At 39.2% G+C, this 19,915-nt stretch overlaps 7 protein-coding genes and 1 non-coding gene across 8 annotated transcripts; 4 read left to right on the top strand and 4 right to left on the bottom strand.

The window, feature by feature from the left end:
- The first annotated feature begins 432 nt into the window (after nt 1-432).
- On the top strand, nt 433-2,849 carry LOC141670601 (uncharacterized). Its single transcript, XM_074476534.1, has 3 exons — nt 433-827; nt 963-1,198; nt 1,457-2,849. Exons 1-3 carry the CDS (start codon nt 824-826, stop codon nt 1,592-1,594), a joined length of 378 nt encoding a protein of 125 aa, XP_074332635.1. The 5' UTR covers nt 433-823; the 3' UTR covers nt 1,595-2,849.
- LOC141670600 (uncharacterized) lies at nt 1,459-2,849 on the top strand. The gene is made up of 2 exons (XM_074476532.1): nt 1,459-2,238; nt 2,309-2,849. Exons 1-2 carry the CDS (start codon nt 1,789-1,791, stop codon nt 2,549-2,551), a joined length of 693 nt encoding a protein of 230 aa, XP_074332633.1. The 5' UTR covers nt 1,459-1,788; the 3' UTR covers nt 2,552-2,849.
- Nucleotides 2,850-3,773: 924 nt separating this feature from the next.
- LOC141674629 (uncharacterized) lies at nt 3,774-4,223 on the bottom strand. The gene has a single exon (XM_074481338.1). It carries the CDS (start codon nt 4,221-4,223, stop codon nt 3,774-3,776), a length of 450 nt encoding a protein of 149 aa, XP_074337439.1.
- Nucleotides 4,224-5,038: 815 nt separating this feature from the next.
- On the bottom strand, nt 5,039-5,683 carry LOC141674627 (uncharacterized). The gene has a single exon (XM_074481337.1). It carries the CDS (start codon nt 5,681-5,683, stop codon nt 5,039-5,041), a length of 645 nt encoding a protein of 214 aa, XP_074337438.1.
- Nucleotides 5,684-6,529: 846 nt separating this feature from the next.
- On the bottom strand, nt 6,530-7,393 carry LOC141674626 (uncharacterized). The gene is made up of 2 exons (XM_074481336.1): nt 6,924-7,393; nt 6,530-6,812 (listed from the first exon to the last, which is right to left on the bottom strand). The coding sequence occupies exons 1-2, from the start codon at nt 7,391-7,393 to the stop codon at nt 6,530-6,532; spliced, it is 753 nt and encodes a 250-aa protein (XP_074337437.1).
- Nucleotides 7,394-14,474: 7,081 nt separating this feature from the next.
- On the top strand, nt 14,475-15,218 carry LOC141674625 (uncharacterized). Its single transcript, XM_074481335.1, has one exon. It carries the CDS (start codon nt 14,475-14,477, stop codon nt 15,216-15,218), a length of 744 nt encoding a protein of 247 aa, XP_074337436.1.
- Nucleotides 15,219-15,781: 563 nt separating this feature from the next.
- On the top strand, nt 15,782-16,198 carry LOC141674624 (uncharacterized). The gene has a single exon (XM_074481334.1). It carries the CDS (start codon nt 15,782-15,784, stop codon nt 16,196-16,198), a length of 417 nt encoding a protein of 138 aa, XP_074337435.1.
- A 3,261-nt stretch (nt 16,199-19,459) lies between these two features.
- Nucleotides 19,460-19,566, bottom strand: LOC141675627 (small nucleolar RNA R71). Its single transcript, XR_012556270.1, has one exon. It is a non-coding gene; the product is annotated as a small nucleolar RNA R71 (small nucleolar RNA).
- Nucleotides 19,567-19,915: the final 349 nt, after the last annotated feature.

Genomic DNA, 19,915 nt, shown 5'->3' with positions numbered 1-19,915 from the left:
TGAATTGTTCTTCTTATTCATCTTTCTCCCCCTTATATCCTTAGTCTTCCTCCTTTTTCTCTAACTCCTCCTTCTTTTTCTCTCATTCAAATTGTGGTTGTTAGTCATGGAGATATGCTTACCTATTCTTCCTCCCTGTTATTCGGAATTGATTGGACTGAGTCCTACTCTCAATTATCTGCTTCTTTTGCTGATGTCATCTAGGACATCTATCCACTCTTCTCGTCTTGGCATCTCGTTCTGTAAATATCGTGATCCTCTATTGTCATGTCTAAATTTTCATACATAACAATAGCCCCAGATTTTCTTAATTAAACGATTTTAATTAATAAAATCTTCTCCCACGTAATCAGATAATTGTGTATTATTATGATACACCCTGGCGTCCATAGACTGATGATTCAACTTTTCCTGATAAGTGTGTGAATAGCTTTATGATATGCATGCATAGGCTGTTCACTTATCAAGAAGCCATTCCTAATGTTTATCTGTAACTTCTTATATACCCTATATATGTTGCTTCAATCTAGTTTGCTGTATTATTTTCTTCCAAAAACCCTCAATAACTCAGACTCCAAATCCTCTCTCCAAAACCCTACAATGGAGAAAAAGAATACTAAGAGCTCCAGCTCTCGTAGCCCTGCTCCTATTGAAACTCAATCCGAGAATATTGATTGGGTCGCCACAGGATTACTTGACTCCAAGGACAGTCTCCAAAGTTTCATGAAGCTGAAAAAGTTTGAAGAGGCCAAGATGTTGTTCCATTCCAACATCATCGCCATCATTCCTGACTCCTCAATCCGCGTCGATTTTCATAAGATGGATGGGTATGTTTTTACTATTACCCTTTTGATGTCGGTCTCACCTTTCCCTTTTTAAGTTCGTGTCTGAAGTTTTACAAACCCTCAATATTTCTCCTGGTCAATTGATTCCCTTTACATGGATAACCTTGGCCTTTTTAGATGCTATTGACACCAAACATCAATTGGGCATCGATGTCGAGGTTGTGAAACAATGCTATTGTTTGGAAAAATTCAGCAACTGTAGGATTGATTTTAGTAACATGAACACAGATGACCCTTTGATATTGAACAATGACACCGTCAATGATCGTAACTGGAAAAAAGATTATTTTTTGTTGAGAAGAAGTCTCTTGGCGATGGTGCTGCCTACCTGCTTGACCGTTGTAATAACTCAGGTTTTATTCGATTCCCTTCGCTTTCCTTATACTTTTGTCATTTTTGGTTGCATGTCACTTTAAAGTTTGTAGATCTATTCTAATAATGAACGTATGCCCTCAATTATTATTCCATGTTGTGCTTGTATGTTTTTGAATGAACCATATTCATAATAACGTCATCTTGATCACTGATGAGTAGTTTAATCCCTTGCTAATCACATTTATTTTGATAGGACTCCTTGTAATTGCGTTTATTGTTTTCTATTTTTGTTTCAGATCTTGATTTTGAGCCGAATCAAAATCTCTCTTCGGCAAAGGCTATTGTGGAGAAAATTCGAGCCCTTGCCCTTGGTGAAAGAATTTGGCCTAATTGCCTTGGACATCCCATTCATAATGTCGGAGCTATTGGTGTGAATGACTTCATCCTTAAGATCAAAAATATCCCTGCTAAGCGTGACGAGGGTGTTTCTGGAAAAGGTATTATCAAAACTGCTGCAAGCCGTACGAGGAGAAAACAATTGGCCACACATGTCGGGAAGTCTTCTCAGTCCGTTCATAGTTTATCATCAGAATCAGGAGATAGCCCCAAGAGCATCAAGGGTGCAGAAATGAGCACCAGTCGCCTTTATGCAAAAGGTATACATCGATTCTTATTTTTATTGATGTATTTCTTCTTTGCATTCTGCCTTTCCTGTTTTCTTTTAACTTGGATTGAACCCTTCTTCATTATCGTGGAATTTAAGCCCCTATTTTTTTCGAGTCACAACTTGTTTAAGAGAGCCCGTGATGAAAAATCAACCAAAATCGAGTCTTCAAAAGCCCCACTTGCTTTTAGCCCTGTCAGTAGTACGCCTGCCATGAAGAAAGTGCGAATTGAGTCCTCAGCCATTAAGACAGATGCTTTTACTCCCTTGGCCATTCAGAACTATGATGTTGCAGCAGACCCCTCAACTTTTGCTCACATGTTAGGAGACATGCTGCTCCCTCAATCCATGAAAACTCTTTCTGCTAAACCTATTGAGTCAATCATGAGTGATGCAGCTGGTTACTCCTTCCATGTAAGTTCTTTGTATCATTTTCTTGTTGTGTTATTCTTTCTTTCTTCATTTAGACTTTCCTTTCTTGCAGACTCTTCAAAGAATGATGGTGGCCCGTGAGGTACTCAACCATGACATGAAAAGACTCAAGGAAATAGAAGATGAACACATGAAATGTGCCTCCAGGATCCATGTTGCAGAAGAATTAGCCCTGAACAACCTCAAATCGATGAAGGACGTTCAGAACGAGTTGGATGATTTTGCCTCTAAGGTTCAGTCTTTGGAGAAGGATATGCGCGATGATGTTGAAAAGGTAGTCTGCGGACAAGGGTAAACATAATTCGGGAATATCATAGGGGCGAGTGGAAGTCTTGGGACGTCCTCGAGACTGTGAAGATATACAACCAGCAGTTCCCTGATGATGCTTTCCCCTTGGTCGAATTCGATACTCACAAAAAACGACATAGAAATGAATTATCCAAAGGATGACAGCCCTACTAAGAAGTGATTTTATGTTGATGTTTTATTTTAGCTTTGAACTTATTTTTGTTTCTTGTCTTGTACTTCGGTTTTTGCCTTGCTACCGTGGATCCTTGTTTCATCACTAAGACGGGGAATTTTAATCTGCTGAATATTTGCCGTAATTTAGTATCTTTGAATCGTACTTACTCCTGTCATTTCATTTTGATCATGTTGCTTGGTGTTAATCATAGTTATATTGACGTCATACGTACGTATTTGATAATGCTTCGTAGATACTTGTACATGTGATTATTAATTTGCTAGATTTACTCAAACAATTCTTTAGATTGAAGAATTGTTCTAGGCTGTCATCAAGTAAGACTTTTTACTCATCGTTGTGTGTATAATTTGGATTCGAATGTAATTGTAAATGTTAAGGTATGCTACCATACTCTATTGTCAAAAATCTATAATTTTTTTGTTAGTACGTTTTGTGTCATTGTCAACTTACGTCACTTTGTCGATATACATTGGTGCATGCACTCATAGGGTGGTTAAAAGGCCTTATCCCCTCTTAAAACTCACCAAGTAATTATATAAATTTGTAGAACGTTAGAAATGTATGTAATTAGTATTGTCGTCATAATCATCATCATTGTAGTCTTTCATCGATTATACGCGTTAAATGTTTATCGCACTTGTAAAGTAACGAAATTTGTAATTGGGTGATCAGCCCTTTGTGAATTTTATCTTTATAAATGCATGTTTAACAATATTGTTGGATCTTAAAGAAATAGAATTGCATGACTGGAAATAACATATAAATATAGTCTCATGCGTATATTAATTTAATTCACAATTTATACTAACAACTTGATAATGTAGGCATAATCATATCGCATTATAAAGTAACTCACAGCAATTTAAGCATAAAATCGATCCTTCATAGATAATTCATCGAAAGCAAACAATGACAAATAGCAAGTAACATCATGTTTAACATAAGTAACTACCAATCATCTAACTATGTCCTAATTGACTTATTGATTGACGATTTCTAAGAGCAGAAACTTAAAAAGATGAGATAGAAAACTTTACACATGATAAAGTTTTAGATGCAGAGGGTTCCAGCTTCTTGGTACTTGTGCCCCGTCCATGGTTGATAACCGATAAGCCCCACGTCCTACGACAACGTCAATGAAGTAAGGGCCTTCCCAAGTGTCGGCAAACTTCCCTGCCATCACGTCCACTGTGTTTTGGAACATTTCTCTCAACACCATGTCGCCAACACGGAAAGTTCTTATGTGAACATGCTTGTTGTAAGTATTATTCACCCTTTGTTGATAAGAAACTAACCGAATTTTTACCATTTCCCGCAATTCATCCATAGTGTCTTTCTCGTGTGACAACTCTCTGTTGTTCACGTCACTCGTCAAGAGTCCATACCTTGTTGTTGGTATCATGACCTCTGTTGGTAACACAGCTTCGGTGCCATAGATTAGACTGTATGGTGTCTGTCCTGTAGACATTTTTGGAGTTGTCATGTCCAATCACAACACCCAAGGCAATTCCTCAACCCACCTTCCTTTGCATATCTTCAATCGCTTCTTTAAGTTGTTGATTATGATTTTGTTGCTTGATTCAGCTTGTCCATTGGCTTGAGGGTGTCTTGGTGTTGATTTAATCAAATTGATGTTCCAATGCTTGCAAAACATTTCAGTCTTATCACTTATGAACTGCGACCCATTGTCACAAACAATCTCGGATGGTACACCAAATTTGCAAAGAATGTTTCTTTTAATGAATGAAATTACTTCTTTTGACGTCACTTGCTTGAACGCCTCCGCTTCAATCCACTTTGAGAAATAATCGGTCATGGCCAACATGAACACCTTCTGTCCTGGTGCAGGTGGCATTTTTTCCATGATATCCATCCCCCACTTCATGAAAGGCCAAGATGGGATGGACATGTCAAGATGCTCAGAAGGTTGATGTATGACAGACGCATGTAGGCAGGCGTCACATCTTTTTACATAGTCTAGTGCTCCCTGTCTTAGTGTCATCCAATAATAACCCAAGCGTAAAAATTTTAAAGAAAGATTTCTTCCATTAGTGTAATTTCCACATTCTCTTTCATATGCATCCCTTACACCATGTCTGCCTCATGCTTTTTCAGACATCTCTGTAGCAGCCCCGTGGAAGATTTTTTGAATAGTTCTCCATCTATAATTATAAACCTTGACGCCTTCATCCTGAAAATCCTTGCTTCATTGTTGTTCGTTAGCATTGTTCCAAATTGCAAGTAATCCTTGTATGTCTCCATCCGGCCGTCTACATCTTCATTGGTGTTGTCATCACGTTAATCAAGGGTCATTACTCCTGATGCGAGAATTAGTATTTCCATAGCAGGCTTCATGATGTGGACTATTGGGATGTTGTTTAAATCTAAACCTTTGAACACAGCTCCCAATCCGGCTAATGCATCAGCTTGCACATTATTTTCCCTTGGAACCTGTTGTATGCTGAAGTTGTCGAAATGGTTGGTTAACCCTTTGGTGATGTCCACGTATGCAACCATCTTATGATCATTGGCTTCATAAGATCCCTTGACGTGATTAACAATGAGTAGCCAATCACAGTTGACGTCAATATTTTTGATCTTCATGTCTTTAGCAATTGTGAGTCCCATGATCAATGCCTCATATTCAGCTTCATTGTTCGTGGCTTTAAAGTCACAGCATATTGATTGAGCTATCATATCCCCCTGTGGCGATTTGAGGACAAGCCCCAATCCCGTTCCATTAACGTTAGATGCCCCATCTGTATACAATGTCTGAGGCTTTAAGTCTACTCTTAAAAGAACTTGCTGAAACTCCTGCTCAGCATCTGTCATTTGGCTTGGACAAAAATCAGCCACTAAATCAACCAAAGCTTGTGACTTTATTGCAGTCCTAGTGTCATACGTGATATCGTAAGTACTTAGTCGTATTGCCCATTTTACCATTCTTCCCGTCAAATCAGGTTTACTCAAGACGTTCTTCAAGGGGAAGTTCGTCAGACATGTATTTTGTGTGACTCAAAATAGTGTCACAACTTAATGGAAGTCATAGCTAATGCAAGTACTAATTTTTCAAGAGACGTGTACCTTGTATCCGCATCTACTAAGCTCTTGCTAACGTAATACACATGCGACTGGACACCTTCACTTTATTTAACGAGGACGCCACTTACGACATGATCAGACACATACAGATACACGTACATGTCTTCTTCTTAAATAGGTCTGGACAAAAGTGGTGGTGTAGTTAGATAACTCCTCAAATCATTCAAAGCAGCCTCATGTTTCTTCAGACCACAAGAATCCCTTATTCTTTATCAACACATCATAAAAAAGTTTGCATCTGTCCGACGAACGCGAAATGAACATGTTCAAGGCTGCAACTCGTCCTGTCAATTTCTGCATGTCTTTGATATTTGATGGACTTCTCAATTCGAAAATCGCTTTAAACTATTCTGGACTCGCTTCAATTCCTCTTGTTACCATATGTCCAAGAAATTTCCCGGATGACATAACAAAGTTACATTTGGATGGGTTCAACTTCATGTTGTATGACCTTAGTATATCAAATACTTCTTGAAGATCACGAACATGATTTCCAGTGTTAACAGACTTGACAACCATGTCGTCAATGTATACTTCCATTGTATGCCTTATTCGATCTTTAAACATTTTGTTGAAAAGTCTTTGAAACGTAGCCCCAACATTTCTTAGTCCAAAAGGCATGGCCAAGTAATAATATATCCCCATGTCTGTTATGAACGCAGTCTTTTCGTAGTCAGATGGTTCCATTTAAATTTGATTTAAGCCACTTGATGCATCCAGGAATGTGAGCAATTCATGACCAGCTGTCGAGTCTACCATAGTGTCAATGTGAGGTAGTGGATAGGGGTCTTTAGGACAAGCCTTGTTTAAGTCCGTGTAATCAACACAAACTCTCCATTTCCCGTTCTTCTTTTGTACAATAAGGACATTTGCTAACCATTCAGGGTAATCAACTTCTCTAATCATCCCAGCCTTGATGAGCCTTTCCACCTCGTCATTTATTATCTTGTTTCTTTCAGCTGTAAACTTCCTTCATTTTTGCAGAACAGGTGTGTAACTAGGATCAACGTTTAGCTTGTGTGTGATGATAATTAGATATATTCCTATTATGTTGTCATGTTCCCATGCAAAAGCATCCAACCTCATAGTTAAGAAACTTACTAAGTTAGCTTCAGTTGTTGGGGAGAGGTCTTCCCCTATTAATACCTTCTTGTCTCCCGTCTTCAAATCTAATTCAGCCAAGCGTTCCGGTCCTATAATTGTAGCTACATGCATCTCATTCCAACGATGTTGGGCGGTTGGTTTTAGACATGTCATGTAACAGTCACGAGCCATGTTTTGATCCTCTCTTATTTCCTGGGCTCCCCATGGTGTTGGGAATTTTAACACTTGGTGATATATGGATGGCACTACCTTTAAGTTATGAATCCAAGCCCTTCCCATGATTATGTTGTACCTCAAATCCACGTCGATTATATAGAATTTTTCCAGGAGATTGACCCCTTGGGCATATGTTGGCAATGTGATTTCCCCCGACGTGTGTTTTATCTCACCACTAAACCCCACCAGTGTCGTCGACTTCTTGATCATATCACTTTCCGCCAATCCCATTTATGTTAGACTGCTAAGCATCATGATGTTGGAAACACTCCCATTGTCCACCAATATTCTTTTGATTAAGCAATTTCCCACAGGTAGTGAAATAACTAGTCCATCTTGTTGTGGTTCTCGTATGTTCTTTTTGTCCGATTCATCAAACATTAAGGACGACAGACTGTCATTGCCAACCCCCGCTTGTGTGACTCGTATGTCTGTTTCGCTGGATGCTCTTTTAGCCTGTGAATATGTCGATCCACGTATCTCTGACCCACCTGAGATGAATTTAATCACCTTGTAATGTGGTGGAGGCGGTGGCTGTCTTAATGGTGTCATGTTGTCCTTTCTAGGCGACATGTCCTTCCTGACATAAAACGTCTTCTTTGATGTCATAAATTCCGTGAGATATCCTTTCTTAGTCAGAAATTGTAGCTCTTTTCGCAAGGCCACGCAGTCATAAGCTTTATGTCCGTAATCTCCATGATAATCGCACCATAGTTTGGAATCTGGGTTCGCTTTAGGCTTGTTGCTCTTTACTGGCCACTTGACTATACCCCCAACTTGGTAAACTCCTTCATCATGGCTGAAGGCGTTATCATGAAGCCATAGCTGTCATAAGTTGGTGGCAGGTTGGGGTCCTTTCTCCAGTCACTACGTTCCTCCCTCTTCCATTCATTAGATTCTCTTGTCAAGTTGACATAGACTTCATCCCTGGTAGGTCTTGTATAGGGTTTGTAATCCCTAGATCTCGGTGTCATTATTTTTCTTGACGGTTTGTAGTACTTCTTATCTTCTTCCATTCTGTCTTCTTTCAATCTCACTTGCGCCATGGATTTGGCCTGTACTTCATCCATTGTTCGACATGGATACTTTGTCAATTCCTAATAGAGTGGGGATTCTCGTTTTAACCCCCTCCCGAATGCTTCAATAGCCGTAGGGACGTCATAGCTGGTGATGGTCACCTTCTCTTTGTTGAATCTCATCAAATAATCACGCAATGGCTCCCTACTTTGTTGGACAATTTTGTATAAATTGCTTGTAGTCTTTTCGAGTACCCGGCTGCTTGCAAATTGCAAGTTGAACGCATCTACCAAATCGGTAAATATCTTGATGCTTCCATGTGGAAGGTTCACAAACCATTATAAAGCTGGTCCTGATAGTGTAGAACCAAAACCTTTGCACATACAAGCTTCCTTTAAATCACATGTAATTGGTACGGTGAACATTCGTTGTTTATATTGTGCAATGTATTCCAAGGGATCACTAGTTCTATCATATGGTCTCATTTGCGGCACCGTGAAACATTTTGGTATTTCTACCAAGGCGATGTTGTCATGAAAAGGAGAATCAGCTTAGTTTACTGGGGTCACCTTCTCTAACGGTTTTGGAACACCAGGAATCTTTTCAATCAATTCCCTCACTTCTTGTAGTTATCTTCTAAACTCTTCTATGATTTGATTTCGGGATCTTGTACTCTTATGTCGTGACCTTCTCCTGTTAGTTTCTCCTTGACGATCATCACGATCATCGTATCGTTGCTCATCACGCGTCCTTTCCATATCATCATCATTATTTGGCATATCCTCCATGTCTTCTATGTCAATGACATCATCTGTTCCATTCGTTGGTACTTCATGTTGATCGTAATCTTCTGCACCATCCATGTCCAAACGTCTGATTACGCTTGGGATGGTTTTCTTCGTCACAGTCTTAGTTCTTGATTTGGCCGTAGTCAGTTTTTTATTCAATGTTTCATTCCCTGAACGCATCTTCTCCATTTTGTCTTGCAATTATTTCAATGTCGCAACTATCTCTTTGTTGTTTTCAGCTTCACCTTCCTGGTTCATAACTTGTTCTTCGTCATTTACCATCATAATGTGTTAATCAAATCCTTAAAAAATGTCCCACATACGGCGCCAATTGTTTTCACCAAAATTTTGTGAGGTTAAATGCTAAGGATAAATCGATATTGTATCTAAAGTGAATGCAAAGTAAATAAACAAGACACACGAGATTGATGACGCTGAAAACCCGAGAACGGGAAAAACCGCGGGTGGGATTGTATACCCAACCAAAATATAATCCACTAATATGTTTGGTATAGGTTACAAGAGTTTCAGTTTAATATGCATGAAAAATATTTACACAAGTAAATAAGATCAACATTTCATGTGTTTTTGTTGGTGTTTTGAGGGTTGGATGTCGGGTTTTGGTGTTTGCTTTTTTCGTCTTCCTGGAAGAACTTGAACTAGGGTGTTTGTGTATAGAGTGTAGCTGCTGTATTTTTGCCTTGCTTGAATTATTCTTCTTATTCATCTTTCTCCCCCTTATCTCCTTAGTCTTCCTCCTTTTTCTCTAACTCCTCCTTCTTTTTCTCTTATTCAAATTGTGGCTGTTAGTCATGGAGATATGCTTACCTATTCTTCCTCACTGTTATTCGGAATTGGTTGGACTGAGTCCTACTCTCAATTGTCTGATTTTTTTGCTGATGTCGTCTAGGACATCTATCCACTCTTCCCATCTTGGCATCTCATTTTGTCAATGTCGTGATCCTCTATTGTCATGTCTAAATTTCCATACATAACATATCCCTTAAACTCCCGAGTCAACAAGTTAATAATTGCAGATTATCATGTAGCTTTTGTAGCAATTTTCGGTAGCTTTTATCTTCTTGATAACTGGTCATCTACGCTCTGTTTATCGATGAATATTTCTCAACTTTCTGGGAAGCGAGTCATACTTTTCTTTGAGGCAAAATGGGGGCAGTGATTACTTTTTTTTAATGAAGTTATAAGAGATGTATCTTAAGTTAAGGGGTATAAATGATGAGTTTGAAGTGATCCACATGTGAAGGAGGATAAAAATACCATTCTTCCAATGCATGATTTTCCATGGTTGGAGTCATATTTTACCTAGAGGTAATATTATTTTTTAAGACTTTAGATATTATCGCGATTACCATTCGTATTCTACTACGCTTGTTGCCTGTTATGAAGATGGTAAAATGGTAAGAAGAGCCAGATAGTGTTGAGAGTCAAGTTTGATAAGGTATGGACATGACGTGAACCAGGACGTCAAGACAGCAGGCACGACGTGACAGAAGGACGAGAGGAAGGGACATGACCAAGGACGGGAAAAAGAAGTCAAACAGCGAGCTAGAAACATGGGATAAGGAGCAAAAAGCTCAACCAACAGCTAGATCATGGAGAAAAAGTAGGAGATAGTGGAAATTTGAATATGGAAGATTTATTATAAAGATAGGTGAAAAACACATTGTAAAACACACAATCTACACTCACTAGACTCTTTACAATTAAACACTAGCCATTATATTCTCAAGTAAAGGTTGGATACACATTTTTGGCTGGGAAACAATCTCAACCGCGGTTTTTATCCTCTTACAAGGATTTTTCGCATCACCAATTCTCCGTCTCATTTTACTTTTCGATATCATTTATACTTAAACACCAAAGTTAGATTTAGCTATTAACCAAGATTTTTAAGCAAAAACAATTGGCGCCGTCTGTGGGAAATTAGCTAATAATCAGATTGGTGCTACACCATGACAAATGAGACTCACACACCCAATCAGGAAGACCCGAATGCGAGTTCAGAGACAACAACAATATTGAAGAAACTACAAGCTGAAATGGAAGTGTTGAGGTCAGAAAATGCAAGTTTGAAGAAAGAAATTACTACGTCAAAATCCAAAATGAAAACTACAAGTAAGAAGCATGTCCCAAGTATAGTACGACGCCTGGATATGGATGAAGACATTGGATGGGGAAACAGAGAAAAGGAAACTGATGACATGGTTGTGATAAAAGAAGACGGCGAAGGCTCGATGCAAGACAAAGATGTAAAAGAAGGTGCACATGACACTCATTACGAAGAGGAACATGACAAGAGGAGTGCAGATCGTGAAAGGAGGAGATCTAGGCATAAATCGAAGACAAGAAGCCACATACCCGAATCTGTCAGAAAGGAGTTGCAGGAAGTGAAAAAAAATGATCCAACGCATCCCAAGGGTGCCAAAGCCTTTGGAAAAAGCAACAACAACAAGTTATGCAGATTCGCCATTCATAGACGAGATAGCAAAAGTGGAGATCCCTAAGAGACTCACAGTTCCTTACATGAAACCCTACGATGGGTCTAGTGATCCCCTAGAACACATCGCTCAATATAAGCAACGGATGTTCACTGTGCCAATCACGATGGACTTGAAGGAATCATGCATGTGCAAGGGCTTTGGATCTACTCTAACAGGCACAGTCCTGCAATGGTTTGTGGGATTTCCAAATGGAAGCATAGGAACTTTTGCAAATTTGGTGGACACATTCAATACACAATTTGCAAGTAGCAGGATATTCGAGAAAACTATGAGTGATCTCTACAAAATAGTTCAACGACATAGAGAACCCTTACGAGATTACTTGACACATTTCAATAGGGAGAAGGTGACGATCACAAACTGTGACATCCAAACAGCTATTGAAGCATTCAGAAGAGGGTTAGAGAGATTCCCCACAATATGATGAACACACTAAATACCCATGCAGCATAATGAATGACGTTCAAGCCAAAGCTATGGCCCAGGTGCGATTAGAAGAAGACAGGAGGGAGGAGGACGACAAGTATTATCGTCCTAGCCGCAAAATGTCCATGACACGATCAAGGGAATATAAACCCTACATGAGAAACACACGGGAGGAACCACACGTTTATACAACAAGCGAACGTGTAGATTAGAGGAAAGACCCGAATTTAACCCCAACTTATGACATTTACGGATTCGACATAACACCAGCAAACATGATGAGAGAGTTTAGCAAGCTGGGAAATATATTAAAGTGGCCCATCAAGTCCAACAAACCTAAGGCTAATCCAGATTCTAAGCTATGGTGTGATTTCCATGGGGACTATAGCCACAGGGCCCATGATTGTGTTGCGTTACGAAGGGAAATACAAGCACTTATCAAGAAAGGTTATCTCACAGAATTCATAAAGTGATCAACACAAATAAGACCCACCACCTCCTCCCCATCACAAAGTTATCAACTTCATTGTAGGAGGATCAGACGTGTGTGGAACAACATACTCTCAGACGAAAAGGATTGCAAGGGAACCAAGTGTGCAGGTAGCAAGAGCTGACATACAAACCAGTGATATACCTAGAGTGTACTTTGAAGAAGAAGACATGAGTGGGCAGAGAGAGCCACAACATGATAGCTTGGTAATATCTATCCCAGTGGGAAATTATCTTATTAAACGTGTGTTAGTTGACAATGGAAGTGCGGCAAATATCATGATGCTCACAACATTAAAGCAGATGAGGTTGGCTGAAAGCGACATGCTGAAAAGGACAACAATGTTGGTCAATTTTAGTGGAGAAACAAAGAGGACAATGGGTGAAATCGCTTTACCAACCTACGCACAAGGGATGAATCTCTTGCAAAAGTTTGTCATACTTGATTATGACTCAACATACAATATTATCCTAGGGAGACCATGGATCTATGACCTAAAAGCCATACCTTCAACATACCACCAGGTGATAAAGTTCTCAACAACATGGGGAGTCCAACAAATTCTAGGAGATCAAGCAACAGCTAGAGAATGCTACAAGACATGTCTAAAATCCAGCATCGTGCATGAAGACTCACAAAAGAAAGTAGTCACAGTGTCAGGACCAGAGAAATTGGTCGAGGTGGATCTAATGACAGGAGAAAAAAAGGTTTTAATAGGAGAAGATCTGGCTCCGACCATTAAATCAAACCTGGTGGATTTTCTAACATCACGATTAGAAGCATTCGCTTGGGAACACGAAGACATAATAGGAATAGACCCTGAGATCATCACGCACAAGCTAAATGTAGATTCCACATACACCCATGTTCAGCAGAAGCATCGAAAGTTTGTGTCTGAAAGAAACCAAATCATAAATGAAGAATTTAATAGATTATTGAAGGTTGGAATGATAAGAGAGGTGGATTACCCAGAATAGTTAGCTAATGTTGTCATAGTATTAAAAAAGGATGACAAGTGGAGAGTTTGTGTGGATTACACAGATTTAAACAAAGCATGTCCCAAGGACCCCTATCCATTACCACACATTGAAATAATGGTGGATGTAACGGCATGACATGAACTGTTGACTTTTCTTGACGCGTCGAGTGGCTTCAATCAAATTCAAATGGAGCCTTCAGATGCAGAAAAGATAACATTCATTACGGAAAGAGGAATATACTGCTACATAGCTATGCCTTTTGGATTGAGGAACACAAGTGCAACATTTCAACGTCTAATCAACAAAATGTTTAAAGACCAAATTAGCAAGATAATTGAAGTTTACATTGACGATATAGTCGTGAAGTCAGAAAAAGCAGAAAATCATGTCAAAGATCTTCAGGAAGCATTCAACATTTTAAAAATATTCAACATAAAGCTCAACCCGATAAAATGTAACTTTGATGTCTCCTTGGGAAAATTCCTTGGCCACATGCTGATAAGAAAGGGGATAGAAGCAAGCCCAGATCAAATCAAGGCCATATTTAAACTAAGGAGTCCAACAAACATGAAAGATGTTCAGAAGCTGACCGGATGAGTAGCAGCCTTGAATAGATTTATATCTCGATCCTCAGACAGGTGCAAGCTGTTTTATGACATCTTGAGAAAGAATAAAGGCTTTGAGTGGACAGAACAACAAAAATCTACCCTGACGGAATTGAAGGATTACTTGTCAAACCCTCCTCTACTGACAAAGCCAATTCAAAATGAAGACCTCTATGTGTATCTATCAGTCACGAAACATGCTATAAGTGGAGTCCTGGTAAAAGAAAATGATGGAACACAAATGATAATCTATTATGTGAGCAAGAGCTTGGTGGAAGCTGAAACAAGATATATGTCCCTTGAAAAATTGGTGCTAGCATTAGCAATGACGTCTACAAAGTTGAGACATTACTTCGAGTCACATTGAATACATATCATGACTAATTTCCCATTAAAAATGGTCTTAAGCAAGCCAGAACTGACATGAAGGCTGGAAAAGTGGTCCATTAGGCTGAGTACCTATGACATTGTTTATAACCCTAGAATGACAATTAAGTCACAGGCTTTGGCAGACTTTATGGCGGATTTTAGTCCAAGTCAGATGACGCAAGCAGAAAAAGAATTACAACACATATTCTCTACTACAGATGTCCTCCCATGGATATTATATACTGATGGTGCGTCCACCGTGAATGGAACAGGAATGGGACTAGTCCTAAAATCGCCACAGGGGGATGTGCTAATATATTCAGTGTGTTGTGACTTCAAAACCACGAACAACGAGACTGAGTATGAGGCACTAATCACTGGACTTACAACAACCAGAGATATGAAGATCAAAAATATCAACATAATTTGTGATTCACTCCTGATTGTCAACCATGTCAATGGCACATATGAAGCAAATGATCATAAAATGGCTATATACTTGGATATTTTCAGAACTGTGTTACACTCTTTTGACATGTTCAACATCCAACAAGTACCGAGGGAACAAAATGTGCAAGCAAACGCCTTAGCAGGATTAGGTACTGCCTTGAAGGATGTCAGTCTAGCCAACGTACTAGTTGTTCACATAATGAAGCCGGCTAGTGAAAGATTGAAGGAACAGCCAAGTGTGATGCTTTTGGACAACAATGAGAGTTCAACCAATTGGACACACGTGTACAAGGAGTATTTGCTATATGGTATACAACCAGAAAGCCATAATAAGGCAAGAACGCTGCGAATGAAGGCTTCACGATTCACCATCATAGATGACGTGTTATTTAAAAAGACAAGCACATGATTGTTACAAAGGTGTCTAGATAAAAATGAAGCTGAAGCAGTCTTGCAAGATGTTCCTGAAGAGGAATGCGGAAACCACACATGTGGAAGAAATCTCTCATTAAAATACTACGAATGGGATATTATTGGCCTAGTCTTAGACAAGACGCCTTGGCACATGTCAAGAAGTATGACGCCTGCCAATGACATGCTCCTGTCATTCATCAACCATCTGAACAACTTCACATGACAGTACCTTCTTGGCCATTCATGAAATGGGGGATCGATATTGTTGGAAAAATGCCTCTGGCACCAGGACAAAAAGTATTCATGCTTGCAATGACAGATTATTTCTCCAAGTGGATAGAAGCAGAAGCGTTTAGACATGTGACAAGCAAAGAAGTGATATATTTCATAAAACGAAATATCTTGTGCAAGTTTGGAGTTCCATCTGAAATTGTGTGTGACAATGGTCCTCAGTTCATAAGTGACAAGACATAAGGTTTCTGCAAAAAGTACAACATCAATCAAATCAAATCAACACCACTGTATCAACAAGCGAATGGTCAAGCTGAATCCAGTAACATGATCATCATTAATAGCTTGAAAAAGAGATTTTCTTTGCATAAAGGAAAATGGGTTGAGGAGTTGTCATGGGTATTATGGGCAGACAGGACAACACCTAAGACGTCCATGGGACAAACTCCATACAGTCTGGTTTACGACACAAAAGTTGTTCTCTCAACAGAGATCATCATGCCAACACTTAGGTGCGGGACAGCAACATATGATTCAAACAAGAAGGAGCTGACACACGATATAGACACTATTGACAAATTAAGAGAGACAACAAAAATTCGTATGGCTATGTATCAGCAAAAAATAGCTAGAAGCTACAATAAAAATATCCACATAAGGAATTTTCAAGTAGGAGACATGGTCATGAGGAAAGTATTCCAGAATACGATGGACGTGTCGGCAGGAAAGTTTGCGGACACGTAGGAAGGGCCCTACTTTATCACAGCTATCGTAGAACGTGGAGCATATCAATTGTCAACTTTGGATGGAGTACAAATTCCAAGAAGTTGGAATGCACATCACCTGAAGCTGTATCATGCGTAACGACCTTGAGCCCTGCTTTAGATTTATTATTTTGCATGAAATAAGTCGATAGGACATGCTTGTTTTTATTAGATCTTGTTTGCTGACATTGTTCCATTTTCTTAACATGATGTGCTTGCATGTTAAAAATTGAAATCTATATGAGCTATTTGTCCCATAAACATGACATGATGAATGATAGTATTTGTATCAGTACCTTTATGTTATTCATGAGTTTTATTATATTTCAATAAGTCATGTACTTAAGAAAATATGACATGAAATCTATAAACAAATGACGAAAGGATTATTACTCAACTATTACAAATGACAAAATTTAAATTTAATCTCTTACAAATATATGAGTACATTTTTAAGTGAACAATAGATGATGTGTTTCAAGAGGGAAAGGCCTTTTAACCATCCGACGAGTGCATGCACCCACAGGCAATAAACGACAGTAACACTTACGAATAACAAGACTTGACATATGAAACATAAATAACAATACAAACACTTTTAGTGACATGACAACATCCTACAAAAAACACAAAAATTACATAAACAACTCACTACAGACATAAAAGAACTACAAGACAATGCCATAACATAGAATGATAACGGAGATATCCATAAATAACATAAACCAAACAAAATATTCCCCACTTACAAGAGTGAAACAGGGATTTAGTCTTAAAAGCCTACAATGCATAATTCAAAGGTAAGAAATAGAACATGTTCGAAGTCAAAAACTTGGTTCATGACAAATTAAACATAAGAAGCAAATTCATTCATCTCCGGAAGCAGGAGTTTTGGTTGCAAGAGGCACAACATCTTCACCCTGAGTAAGGTAGAGAGGAAAGGCATCCTCAGGATAAGCTTCGTTGTAGATACGAACAGTTTCATTCACGTTCCACGGTGACCACTCACCACATTGATACTCTAATATCATCTCAACCCGGCTCGCATGGCATGTTGTGTAATGGCCCTCTGAGCTTCTTCATGCATCTGATAAGTGGTATTTTATACCACTTAGAACGTCTTAAAATGGCTAAATTGGTGTCTTGAAATCAAGTATTTTGTGTATTTGATGCGTTTTTCTAGTGTTTATGCATTTCAGGGTATTAGTTGCATTTCAGGGGAGGAATCATCAAGAATAAGCCTTGGCATGTGTTCACCATTGCGAGAGGAAAGGAATGGGCAGATTACGGCGAAGAAACGGAGCAAACCTGGATTTTTTCCAGTAGAGGCCTGCGCACCCGCGCAGTAATGTTGAGCGGCCGCGTAGCAACCTGCGCGCCCGCGCAGCATAGCAACCTGCGCGCCCGCGCAGCTATGCTGAGCGGCCGCGCAGGGTCGGGGAAAAAGATAAATTATTTTAGACTTCTACTTCTGTTTGGCTTCCAACTTCTATGTAATCTGAGTTTTATGGGACTATTATACAGGTAGATTTGAGACGTTTTCACAGAGAGTATTAAGGGGATTATGTTTTAGATTGTGTTTTACGCAAGAAGCGAAAGAGATAAGGAAGAAGACCGATTTAGCACACCACAACGAAGAGGAAGCATATTTTCTTGTGATTCTTGTTTCGTTGTAACGTTGGATGCTAGTTTTCTTGCTTTGACTTATTTACTCTTGTGACGTACTCTGTTTTAATATAATTAGTTTAGTTATTATTTTCTTGTGTTTGTTTGTCATGATTTCATATGAACCCATGATGTCGATAAGTTCTATTACGGGCTAATCGTGATCATGGGGTTGCAACGGATTTATTATGGAATTCTTTAGTTAATTGTTTAATACTTTAGTGTGTGATGATTGCATGATATCTAGTATTGGTTGTGCGTATTCGTCTTATGTGCGTCGCGAACATATAAGATAGGGTGTTAATCTCTTGTGAAGCGATGGTGGATCTTGAGATTTAGAACTTGCCATGCTAGCATAGGTTCATGTACGTTGAGCATGATTAGTGGGTAACTCTAACAGTTTTATTTGCCCTATGTAATCAAAAGGAATAACTTGAGCTTAAATCGTTGTGTTGTCAATTTCTGTAGATATATAGGAACTCAACATAATTGATGACTATTCGACTTCTATCTTAATTGTGGATGCTTGGTAGAATTGTATTAGTACAATGAAAGTTGGCTTTTATCAGTTTCGTGTTATTCGATTAATATCATCACTGTCACATGCTAAAGGTAATAACAATGGCTATAGAAGGAAGTAATAATGAAGTTGTGATCTCATGAGTGTTTTATTATTGATAAATTGAAGTGTTAGTTAAGTGGTTAATTAAGTAGTTAATTATAGTTAATATTTAATCAACAATTTTAAGTGTTATTATCTTAACATTGAGAAGTAATCATACATTGGTGAGTGAGTTTAATTAGACAATAATTTAGTCTGAGTCTCTGAGGGAACGAACTAGAAAATATTCTATATTACTTGCGAACGCGTATACTTGCGTGAATATTAGCGCGTATTTTCGCCCTAACAAGTTTTTGGCGCCGCTGCCGGGGACTCGGCGTATTTGTTTAGTTTATGTACTTACCATCATTGGTCATTAGGACTCAGTGATTAGGACGTAGTAGTTACTTACTCTTTTCGGTTGTGTTTCAGGTACTTTAGCAAGCGTTTATGCAAACTCGTTCTCGTGCTCGCAAGAGGACTTTAGATACAGCTGAGGAGACAGACGAAGTTCTTGATATTCCGGAGAAGTTAGATTTTGAGGATTCGGATTCAGGAACTGAGCAGAAAGAACCAGTAAACATGGGAGATCGTATTGTTCAAGCTGATCCAGCTCTTATGGATTTTTCTCGGCCTAAAATTGATGACATTCAGTCAAGCATCCTTCATCCGGCTATTCAAGCTAACACCTTTGAAATCAAGCCGGGCACTATTCAGATCGTGCAGAATTCTGTTTCTTTTGGAGGAGCGGCAACTGAAGACCCCAACATGCACATAAGGAATTTTGTCGAGATCTGTAGCACTTTTAAGTATAATGGCGTGACTGATGAGGCTATCAAGTTGAGGCTTTTCCCATTCTCACTGAGGGATAAGGCTAAAGACTGGTTACATTCTGAACCAGCTGGGTCCATCACTACGTGGCAAGATCTTGCGCAAAAGTTTCTGGTGAAGTTTTATCCAATGGTAAAGACTGCTGCTATGAGGAGTGCTCTTACTCAGTTTGCGCAGCAACCTACAGAATCTATGTGCGAGGCTTGGGAACGCTACAAGGAAATGTTGAGAAAATGTCCACATCATGGAATGCCGGATTGGATGGTGATCACTGGTTTCTATAATAGTTTGGGGGCCCAATCTCGGCCCATGCTCGATGCAGCAGCTGGAGGAGCCTTATGGGCTAAAAGCTATACTGAGGCGTATAATCTTATAGAGACGATGGCTGCAAATGAGCATCAAAACCCAACTCAGAGGATGACGTCAGGCAAGGTAGCAGGTATTCTAGAAGTTGATGCAGCCACCGCTATTGCAGCCCAGCTCCAAGCGCTATCAATGAAGGTTGATTCTCTGGCTATGTATGGAGTTAATCAAATAGTTATGGTTTGTGAGCTTTGTGCAGGTTCTCATGCTACGGATCAGTGTTCTCTTGTCAACGAA

The sequence above is a fragment of the Apium graveolens genome, chromosome 7, assembly GCF_009905375.1.
Source record: "Apium graveolens cultivar Ventura chromosome 7, ASM990537v1, whole genome shotgun sequence".
NCBI classification, from domain to species: Eukaryota; Viridiplantae; Streptophyta; class Magnoliopsida; order Apiales; family Apiaceae; genus Apium; species Apium graveolens.
Note: the sequence above shows the minus strand (reverse complement) of the source record. Positions and strands in the feature narration are given on the sequence as shown.

Coding starts and splice junctions, on each gene's coding strand:
- LOC141670601 (XM_074476534.1), top strand. Junction 1,199..1,456: donor TGACCGTTGTAATAACTCAG/GTTTTATTCGAT, acceptor TTTTTGTTTCAG/ATCTTGATTTTGAGCCGAAT.
- LOC141670600 (XM_074476532.1), top strand. CDS start 1,789: ATGAGCACCAGTCGCCTTTATGCAAAAGGTATACATCGATTCTTATTT. Junction 2,239..2,308: donor CAGCTGGTTACTCCTTCCAT/GTAAGTTCTTTG, acceptor CCTTTCTTGCAG/ACTCTTCAAAGAATGATGGT.
- LOC141674629 (XM_074481338.1), bottom strand. CDS start 4,223: ATGACAACTCCAAAAATGTCTACAGGACAGACACCATACAGTCTAATC.
- LOC141674627 (XM_074481337.1), bottom strand. CDS start 5,683: ATGGTAAAATGGGCAATACGACTAAGTACTTACGATATCACGTATGAC.
- LOC141674626 (XM_074481336.1), bottom strand. CDS start 7,393: ATGGGATTGGCGGAAAGTGATATGATCAAGAAGTCGACGACACTGGTG. Junction 6,813..6,923: donor GTAAGTTTCTTAACTATGAG/GTTGGATGCTTT, acceptor GCAAAAATGAAG/GAAGTTTACAGCTGAAAGAA.
- LOC141674625 (XM_074481335.1), top strand. CDS start 14,475: ATGACAATTAAGTCACAGGCTTTGGCAGACTTTATGGCGGATTTTAGT.
- LOC141674624 (XM_074481334.1), top strand. CDS start 15,782: ATGATCATCATTAATAGCTTGAAAAAGAGATTTTCTTTGCATAAAGGA.